This window comes from Panonychus citri, unplaced genomic scaffold, assembly GCF_014898815.1.
Source record: "Panonychus citri isolate SS breed McGregor unplaced genomic scaffold, ASM1489881v1 Contig00001, whole genome shotgun sequence".
Lineage (NCBI taxonomy): Eukaryota > Metazoa > Arthropoda > Arachnida > Trombidiformes > Tetranychidae > Panonychus > Panonychus citri.
This window is the reverse complement of record NW_026515406.1, coordinates 1,021,562-1,032,268: the sequence shown is the minus strand read 5'-3', so window position 1 is coordinate 1,032,268 and position 10,707 is coordinate 1,021,562. Positions and strand designations below refer to the sequence as shown.

Here is a 10,707-nt window from a genome sequence, read left to right as displayed (position 1 = left end):
ACCCATGTAATGAAAATTTGTGATGATCGAAAGGTTGGAAAGAGGAGATCGAAGGTGAAATGTTACAGTTGTGGTAAGATTGGTCACATAGCCAAGGATTGTAATGGTCGGAAGTTCAACAAGTCGAAGCCCGATAATATTTTACAATTAAGATCATTCAATGGTCAAGTTAAACTGGACAAGTCAACGTGGATACTTGATAGTGGAGCAACTTGTCACGTTTGTTGTGAACCAAGCTACTTTAGTGCCCTTACCAAGTCAACTGGTCGGTCGGTCACCCTTCCAGACGAGAGGAAGCTCCAAGCTTCAGGTGTTGGAGAGATCAAGATGAATATCAATGGGAACAACATTACATTAAGTGAAGTTTTGCTTGTTGAGGAGTTAGAGGCTAATTACTTCTCCGTGTCCCATGCTGCTCGACATGGTTGCAAGGTGATATTCAAAGATGATTATGGTAAAGTGTTTAACAGTCGAAATCAGTGCTTGATCAGTTTTGACTCAGTTGAAGACCTGTACATCAGACGAATCGAGACCTGTCGATTAGCCAGGTTGGATGGTTGCCTTGGTGGCAAGGTCAACATTGGACTACTTCACAGGAGACTTGGTCACTTGAATATTAGAGATATAGAGAGGCTTATTAAGTGTGGTGCGGTCGAAGGAGTGTCAACTGATACAAGTAAATTTACTCAATGTGCCACTTGCTTAAAGTGTAAAGCTTCTCAGCAACCTTACCAAGCATCAACTAGTCAAACAAACAAGCGGTTAGAACTAGTCCATACTGACTTGTGTGGTCCGATGAAGTTGCCTTCTTTTGGTGGTGCCAGATATTTTATGACCTTCGTAGACGACTATTCGAGATATGTATGGGTTTATATATTAAAGTTCAAAGATGAAGCAGTCGACACGTTCAAGGTTTGGCAGCGAGAGGTTGAGCGTCAGACAGGTGAAAAGGTCAAGACGTTGCGGACTGATAATGGACTGGAGTACTCGCCATTGAAGAAACATTTCAGTTCATTAGGAATTAGACATGAAACAAGTGTTGCTTATACACCTCAGCAGAATGGAGTCGCTGAAAGGGTCAACCGAACACTTGTTGAGATGTCGAGGAGTTGTCTGTCCGACAGTTCAGTTAATGTTCGGTACTGGGCTGAGGCAGTTGCTTTCGCAGCTTATGTAAGAAACCGTGTCATCAACAAACACAATGATAAAGTTACACCTTTCGAACTATGGACTGGTCGCAAACCAAACATCAGTCATCTAAGAGTGTTCGGTTCGAAAGGTTATGTGTTGAATAAACGGGTCGGTCGACATAAATTTGATGAAAAAGGCAAAGAGATGATGTTTGTCGGTTATGGAGACACACAAAAGGCTTACCGTATGGTTGACCAAGAGAACAATCGAGTTGAGTATAGTCGAGACGTTCGATTCATAGAACTGGAGACTGAATCAGACCATTTCGAAGTTTCCTCAATTGATCAAGGCCTCGATCTATCAGATGGTGAGGACATCAAGGTAGAACCAGATCAACAAGAGAGGATCGACATCTCCCATCTACCAACTGAAGAAATTGAAATTGATTTGACTGATGAGATTCAAAGTGATGAAGCTGATTTAAGTAATCCACCAGTTCAACAAGTGGACGTCTCATCAAGTCAACAGGTCAAGCGTGGACCTGGTAGACCTAGAAAAGGTACAGAAGCTCCGAAGAAGGTTCGAGCCAATCAACCATAGCTATCCCACGAGGAATAGACAAACCAGAGCAACAGAGAAACTATCGAGTATCAAGGAAGCGACCATTCAGATCCCCAAAGATGTGACTCTAAGATCCAAAGAAGCAGAACATTGGATGGCAGCTATGGAAGCGGAAATGTCTTCGCTCAAAAAGGCGAAAACTTGGGACCTGACGACCCTACCAGCAAACCGTCGATCAATCGGTTCACGTTGGGTTTTTGCTGTCAAGTACAAACAAGATGGATCAGTGGATAGGTTCAAAGCTAGACTGGTTGCAAAAGGGTTTAGTCAAAGATTTGGAATCGACTACAACCAAACCTACTCTCCCACTGTTCGACCAGAGTCTCTTCGTTTGTTGTTCGCGTTGAGTGTTCAAGCCGGATTCCATGTTCATCAAGTCGATTGTTCGTCTGCTTATCTAAATGGTGACTTAGATGAAGAAATCTATATGGAACAACCGGATGGTTTTGTCAATGAAAAGAGACCGGAGTATGTTTGCAGGTTGAACAAGTCGCTATATGGTCTAAAGCAGAGCGGGAGGCAATGGAATTTAAAGTTACATTCGATATTAAGTTCGATTGGTTTAACAAGATGTGAGACTGAACGATGTCTCTACACTGGGCAAGTCAACAATCAAAAGGTCTTGATTGCTGTTTATGTTGATGACCTGTTGATCGCCTCAGCAGATGAGAAAGTCATCAACGAAGTTAAAGATTTAATTTCTAAACAAGTTGAAATCTCGGATAAAGGCCCAGCAAAGTACATTTTGGGTATTGAGATAGTCAGAAAGTCGCTTGGTCAGCTGTCTCTATCTCAAACCTATGCAATTAGTAAACTATTGGAGTCTCAACAAATGTCAGATTGTAAACCAGTCGCTACACCAATGGAAGCTAATCTAAATTTGGAAACGTGCGATGGTCAGTGTGAGAAGGTTAATCCTTCAGAGTATCGTAGCTTGATTGGTTCACTGCTACATATATCGTTAAATACTCGACCAGACATAACTTTTGCTGTAAATCGATTAGCTCAATTTAATCAAGAGCCTCATATAGAACATTGGCAAGCGACCAGACGAATACTCAGATACCTCAAGGAACAATCGAAGCCAACCTAGTGTACACACAAACAAGGAAAAATCGTCTTGTTGGATATGTTGACTCGGATTGGGCAACAAACAAGAAAGACCGTCGAAGCTACACTGGTTACACGTTCAAGCTGTCTGGTGGTGCTGTGTCCTGGTCGTCGCGTAAACAAAGTATAGTAGCCCAGAGTTCAACTGAGGCTGAATATACTGCATTGTCTGAAGCCACGAATGAAGCGTTATCATTAAAACAATTGGTCGAGGAGATTGGTTTTCCTGAACAGGTCGAGAGTCCAATTAGGTTGTTCAATGATAACACTTCGGCTATCAAACTTAGTGAGAACCCAATGTTCCATAAGCAAACCAAACACATCTCGATAAGGATCCACAATGTACGCCAACACGTGGAGGAGGCTAATAAAGGTGGATCATTTAGCAACCGAGGATATGCCAGCCGACGTGTTGACCAAAGCATTGCCAAGAGTCAAACATGACAAGTTTAAGACCGAATTGGGTCTGGTTAAGGGAGGGTGTGAGAGTCTAACCGACCAGGTGACCTAACCAACTACCCAATCGTCTGTCGGGGTCAACTAGTTGACTCCCCCCTTTTTGTCTTGCTCAATACCTCAGTAGTCAAGGTGATAACCCTATCCACCTTGACTGTCACAGTATATAAGGTGTCATAGACGCAACATAAAGTATCTATCTCTCTTTATCTCTCTCATGCCTCTTACTTTTTCTCTTAATTAAACCTTTGACCCTTCAAACTGTATTCTTGACCTGTCGGTCTGTTCACCGCTTTACTTTGAATACCTCGTTGGTTCACTCTCTCACTTTACCTTAGATGGAGTTTAATTTAAAAATCTAAATCAAAGGTAATCAGAGTTTGAGAAGAGTGAAATGAGTCATAACAATAAGATTCTGAAAATGAAAATGAAAGAAACAATTTCAATAAGAATAAGCCTAATAATCTTTTCTTCTATCCATAGATGGAGACACAATTAGAACAAAACTGTTACATTGAGATTCGATCCAAGATTCTATTAGTTAATATCTCCTTCTTCATACGAACATCACAATAGAATTGAGTGGATACAATTCCGAGGATTAGATAGAAAAATCAACCAGCTGAACATTCAAATTGTTTTGATTGTCAAATTAACGGGAATTCATCATCATCCAAAGAGTAATAGCAAGAGAGAGCAGTTGATACCTCTTACGATAAAATTAGTTCACACCGATGAACCAGGTGGAGGCACAAGTCAATAGTAAGAATGGTCAATACGCTGAAAAAATGGACTTTTGAGTTAAGAATTGAAACTTTGTAGTTTTGTAGGCACATAAGAAAGAACTCGTTTGTTAAAAATTTCATTGTGATCTGATCGTTAGTTTTCGAGCAAATCGCGTTCAAAGTCCAAACTTTAGATCATTTTTTCTCAGCATTGGTAGACTTTTTAGGAATTAAATTAAGAGTGTAAGGACAACTTTTTATGCGCTTTCAAAAAATCAGACTTTTACAGACTAGAAATATCTACAGTTATCAGGCCAAAGCGATGTTTAGTCCAGATAAGTCGAACGCTCTAGGTATTTTGTTACGAATTCTAAACGAATTTTTGGACTAAATGACGTAAAGAAGTAAGCTCAGTATCTATTCCGCAAAAAAAAATCTTAAAAAAAATCATACGAATAATAATTAATTAGAAAAATTGATTAATTAAATCTCCATTGACTTGCTGCAGTTTTTGCTATTTACTTGAGCTCCACCTGGTTCATCGGTGTGAACTAATTTTCTTGTTTTTTTGTAGTCTGCAGTCTCTTCCTATTACTCTTTGTCATCATCCTAATAATGATTAACTAATTTCATTCACTCAACTTTTTCTTTCATCTACTTTGTTGATTCTTTGTTACACTTGTTAATTGGTTTTTCTCAGTCCATTGATTGTCAATCTATCGAAGGTAATTATCATTATGATTGTTTCTTTTTCGTATTTACAGTTAATCTTTTCAATATTTTTCTTTTCTTTTCTTTAGCTGATTAAAATGGCGACTTTGATTGAAACATTTAATGATTGGTTAAAATGGTTAAGTGAATATGCTCATGATAATCCTGGTCAATTTATATTCACAATTATACTTATATTGTCTCCGTTTTTCGCTCTCAGTGCTCATCTTTCCTACAAATTGGCTAAACATATAGAAAAGGAAGAGAAAAAGAAAGCAAAGAAAAGTAAAATGATCGATAATATAAAAGCAAATAATATTCCTGGACGTCGAATTAAATAACGACAATTGTTGCAAAACAACAACATTTTGGTATCGACAGAAAGTACAATTACCAATCAATTTCTCGGTCTCTTTTTACCTGTTAATCATTACATTATAACCACTGTGATTGATGCTCTTGAATTATCATTTACATTCCCAATGATGACCATGCAAATTCATTTCACAAAGATACAAACACAACCAACCAAATATTTAGTATTTCAACCAACACAAATTCAATTGATGAAACAATGAGAAAATCAAAATGGTTAAATCTCTTAAATTCTAATCAATAATATTGAATCAATTGAATTGAACAAAAATTTGATGAAACTATTGAAATGATGAGTTAATATTTTTCATTTGCCATTTTTACTTTTCACTTAAATTTACTATTCCAAATTTCACAACAATAAATCATCATCAATAATTCAACCAAAATCAATTTAATATCAACTTTCAATCTTACAAATTCATCCAATCAAATTGAGATTATCAATTAATTACAAAACGAAGCAAAAAATATTGCCAAAAATTACTCAAGAAATGTCTCGATGTATCGATTGTTTGTTTTCCTTTTTTCTTTTTTTCTTGTGTTTCCATGGAAACAGTTGAATCGTAAACAGCTGATCTTTTCCCGCTTTTTTTCAGTTGAACTTTTGTTTGGATTAATTGCCAAAGGTAAAGATCGTTTTCTTTATCCACAAGAATTTCATCAATTAACTGGACTTGCTTAGCAACTTTTTCTCTCTTTCATCTTTACGTTTTTTTCTTTCCTCTTTCCACTTTTTTCTCTTTCATTTTCTCTCTAAAAGATCTTCTCTCTCTCTCTCTCTTTCTCTCTTTCTTTTTCTTTTTCTTTTTCTTCTCGTTCCTTTTTTCTCTCTTCTCTCTTCTTTCATTTTCTTTCTTTCTCTCTTTTTTCTCTTCCTGTCTTTCTTTCGTTCCCTTTATTCTTTATTCTCTTTATATTTTTTTCTTTCTCTCTTTTCTCGTCTCTCTCTCTCTCTCTCTCTCTCTCTCTCTCTCTCTAACCTAAAATCATCTGGTAAATATTTTTCTTCACCTCTCACATGTTTCTGGTTTCGCATCCGCTTCAACATCAACTCTTTGTTCAACTTTTGGTTTTGGCGGTTCTTTTTTCCTCTTTCTTTTTACTTTCTTTTCTTCTTCGCGTGTCTTTGTTTAAATTTACCTTTTTCTCTTTAAATTAACAGTCAGGAAATTCAATTTCTTCCCTCAAACGTTAATTTGAGTCTTGACAATTCAAATCAATTCGATTCCACTGTCACTTCAATAATTTTCTCCTAATTAATTCGTTCTTTATATCGATTTGACTGATTTTCTTTCCAACATTCAGACAAAAAACCAAATTCTATATTTTTTCTTCTCTCATATTTTTCTCTCTTTTTCCTCCATATTGGTTTCTCTTCACTCTATTTAAATTTCTTCTCTATGATAGATTCATTAATTGTCGATGAACAATCGAAATGATTAGAAATCAATGAGAATATTCAATGGTTTCCAGTTGATTTTCTTTCTCCTCCAGACTAAACAAGTGATTCAGTGACTTTTGTTTTCTCTCCATTTTCTTGGTTAACCAGAAACCAGATTTTGATAAGGAAAAAGAAAACAAAACCTAAAATTGTTTAGGATTTTAAACGAAACCCTATCCAAGTAATTGGGTTAAGTGCATCTCATCATCCTCATCATCTTTTATCAAACATCGTGATACCTTTGTTAATGTTGGAAGAGGAGGAAGAACAAAGTAGATATTAATTGTTTAATTGGAGAGCATTTTAATTAAACTTACATTCACATTGATTGGCGGTTAAATTGTATTTGTGTTTACATTTAAAAGACAAGTGATGAACAAAGTTGATTGTTGGTGACTTGTTGTTCTGATGATAATCAAATAAATAAATATGGTGGATACTGATTAAGATGTGATAGAAGGAAGAAAATTTTAGTCAGTAATGATTGATGTCGGTTAATTCAGTTACTCTTTTTAATTAAAATACTGAATCAAATCTTTAAGTGGGAGAGAAAATTTTGAACTTGATGATCATTTTTAAGAAAAATTTAAATAACTCTGAGATTTAAAAGGATTCATGTCAATGGAAAAACATTTAAACACCAAGAAATAAACAGATACATTTCCATGTATCTTTGTCTACAAATGGGTGTTAATTGTTTAAAAGCGATGAGAACTAATTTATTTAGATTAATTATTATGTAGTTTTAAAATCAAAATGTAATTAATAGTGATTACATATTGTAGTTAATAATTGGGAAGCGACAATTGATGTTGCTCTTGTAGTTGGGTGAAAAAAAAGTGAGGTGTCGACAGAGAAAAAGACATAGAGTGAGAGAGAGAGAGGGGGGAAGAATACAGAGAATGTGTATTAGGACATGAAGAACGAAGAAATAAAGAATATGGTCGGAGAGAGAGAGAGAGAGAGAGAGAGCATAAAGGAAGATGAAGGATGAAGAGGATAGAGAGAAGAGAATGAAGAAAAGGCTAGAATGGTTTTTTTTCCAAGGGAGTTTAAATTCAGTGTGTGTATGTTTGTTGATTGTGGGGAGTATGAGAGTGTGAGAGAGTGTGTGTGAGAGAGAGAGAGAACAAAAAAGAGTTGATTAAATTTTTCTTTGAAAAATCTCTCATAAATTAGTTATACCGGTAACATTTCATCAAAAAGATCTGCAATACCCTCGCTCTCTTCCAAGGCAAAATTATAATCCTCTTCGGAAAGAGGTGGCTCTAAATGAAGGAATGGCAATTCAGAGACAACTGACATCGATCTTGATGCAATCGGGGAGGACAGTAAGTCATCAGTTGTACTGCTTGTCATAAGGGTATCATGGGAAGAAGATGCCATCGATTTGCTGATACCATAAGTATGATCTTGAATGGCAATTAGGTAATTTTGGCCTGAGGTAGAACCGAAATCATCAGTCTCTGAGGCAAGATTTGATTTAAGGCTTGAACCGATACCTGTATCCACTGAAATGTCTATGAAAGAAAAATAGGAGAGAAAAAGAAAAGAGAGAAAGAGAGAAAGAAAGAAAGAAAATATGAAAGACAAACATTAAACGAAAGAGAAAACAAAAATTAAAGAGACTGACTAACAAAAAGATGTGTGAAAATGGTGAATAAATAATTGAATGAAACAAAGAAATAGATCCGAGGTAATAATTGTTAGAAGAGTCAAAGTAAAATGAATATTTACCTGTTTTAACCTCGGTTTTAACAACTGATTCTGCATGGGTAAGTTTACCTTTACCTTCTTCAGGCTGTGTTGTACCATCATCATCAGGGCATAAATATACTTCGATTTCACCTCGATCACTTTTGAGCCATATTTGTAAGCTCTGAGATGGCGGAGGATGAGATGAACAAGAAGGGGAAGAGAAGAAGAGAGCAAAAAGAGAAAGAGAAAGAGATTCAATTAGAAACAAAGTTATTAGAATGAGAGAAGGATATAAGGAAAAAAAAGAGAGGCAACTTGAAAAAGGGAGAAAATAATCATGACTCTTACCTCCGCTGGATCGGGAACTTCTAGTTTGGTTTCTGAAGGTGCTTTAATGGCTATCACAGTTTGATCGGCGAACTCTTTAATGTACCTCATATCTCGGTATGTCACATATAAATATTTTCTGTTTTCTTCATCTTCGGAGGCCTTTTGTAGTTCACCAGTTAATTTTTTGATAGCCTCATCAAGAGATTTCTCTTTCTCTTCTAACATAGCGTTCTCTTTTTCCATATCCATTTTACTGGTTATCTTGTTTGAAACAGAAGCATTACTATTATTACTATTACTATTATGGCTGTTACAATGGCTAAGCTGATTGTTATTGATAGCACTATTGTGCCCACCGGTCAACGGTGCTACTGGGAAACCATTTGATGAACCCAGGCAGGAGTCAAGTGAGCCACCGTTCCATTTGATATTGTTCTTACTGGTCTTATTAAGCAGGCCAACACCTTCAAGCACATTGGTGATATCATAGATTCGTCTCTTTTGTACATTCAATACAGATGAAGCTGTGTTTAAATTAAGAACCTGGAACAAGGCAAAACCATATCAGATATCAGAGAAATTGTAGAGAAAAAAAAGTAACCAAAAAAATAGAGACCAGATTTAATCGACAGAATAGGATTGAAACCAAAAAGAACAGAAAGAGAAGGGAGAGAAAGAAGAGAAGAACAGAAAGAGATAAAGGTGGGTTAGAATAAAGGTTAATTAAAAGGCTAAAAAGGGGGGAAGGGCCATGGGTCTTTTTTTAAAAAGAAGAAAAAAAGTAACAAGAATGTCTTTTCTCTTTTTTTTTCTTTCATTCAAAATAAGATGAGAAAAAAAGGAAGAGAAAAATGAAGAGAGAAAAAAAAGAGAAATGGTGGCATTGAGAGAAAAATGTTTTACAGGTTTTTCCATTGGCCTAAACATGGTTCATTTAAATGTGGACCATGATAGGTACCTAATGGATTAAATTTTAGTTAAAAATTAAAAGGAAATATAATTGGTCATAAATTAAAGAGAAGATCGTTTTTGTCTCTCATGCTTACCCCATCTTGAGAATCTTTAAGCAATGCAATAAACCTCCGGGTTAATTGGCCAAGAGAGGTTTCAAACCGATGCTTTGATTTTGTTGGTGTCACAGAACTGGGTGAAGGTGGAATGAAAGCTTTATTATCGTAAACTGGCTTCTTTTCAATAGAATCCATAATTTGAATGTGTATATGTGGTAATTTAAAAAATAGACAATTAGTTTAATTAAAGAGAAGAAAAAAAACCAAAAGTAGAAATAAGAAAAACTCAAAACCACCAATAATTCAACTGTACAACAAACTGATCCCTCTCATATTCGTACAAAAACGGGTGTGGAAACCGAGAGATGTCGCTACTTTTCGGGACTAAAAGAAAAGCGGTAAATTTGAATGACCGAATTCGTTTGGAAACTTAATTGGCTTTTTGTTAATTGTTTCTACCACAATCGAACTTGATTTGGGATTTTTGATGCTGATTTGGAATTGGAAATTTGGTTTAGATTATTATCATTCGATTGGAAAATTCCAATGAATGTTTTTCGGTGCAAATTTGAGTTTAATGATTTATTGATATTTCGATTGAATAATTGATTGGTTTTGATCTTCGTTCTTAATTTTTTGTTTGCAGATTAAATGATTATTTTGATGGATTTTGATTGAAGATTGAAAGTTGATATTAAATTGATTTTGGTTGAATTATTGATGATGATTTATTGTTGTGAAATTTGGAATAGTAAATTTAAGTGAAAAGTAAAAATGGCAAATTAAAAATATTAACTCATCATTACAATAGTTTCATCAAATTTTTGTTCAATTCAATTGATTTAATATTATTGATTAGAATTTAAGAGATTTAACCATTTTGATTTTCTCATTGTTTCATCAATTGAATTTGTGTTGGTTGAAATACTAAATATTTGGTTGGTTGTGTTTGTATCTTTGTGAAATGAATTTGCATGGTCATCATTGGGAATGTAAATGATAATTCAAGAGCATCAATCACAGTGGTTATAATGTAATGATTAACAGGTAAAAAGAGACCGAGAAATTGATTGGTAATTGTACTTTCTGTCGATAC

At 35.3% G+C, this 10,707-nt stretch overlaps 1 protein-coding gene and 1 long non-coding RNA gene across 2 annotated transcripts; one reads left to right on the top strand and one right to left on the bottom strand.

Moving 5' to 3' along the window:
* Positions 1-4,647: 4,647 nt before the first annotated feature.
* On the top strand, positions 4,648-5,518 carry LOC128389054 (uncharacterized). The gene is made up of 2 exons (XR_008325411.1): positions 4,648-4,768; positions 4,844-5,518. It is a non-coding gene; the product is annotated as an uncharacterized LOC128389054 (long non-coding RNA).
* Positions 5,519-7,263: 1,745 nt separating this feature from the next.
* LOC128388969 (transcription factor E2F3-like) lies at positions 7,264-9,930 on the bottom strand. Its single transcript, XM_053348491.1, has 4 exons — positions 9,648-9,930; positions 8,620-9,144; positions 8,311-8,452; positions 7,264-8,093 (listed from the first exon to the last, which is right to left on the bottom strand). The coding sequence occupies exons 1-4, from the start codon at positions 9,804-9,806 to the stop codon at positions 7,753-7,755; spliced, it is 1,167 nt and encodes a 388-aa protein (XP_053204466.1). The 5' UTR covers positions 9,807-9,930; the 3' UTR covers positions 7,264-7,752.
* Between the last annotated feature and the right edge of the window lie 777 nt (positions 9,931-10,707).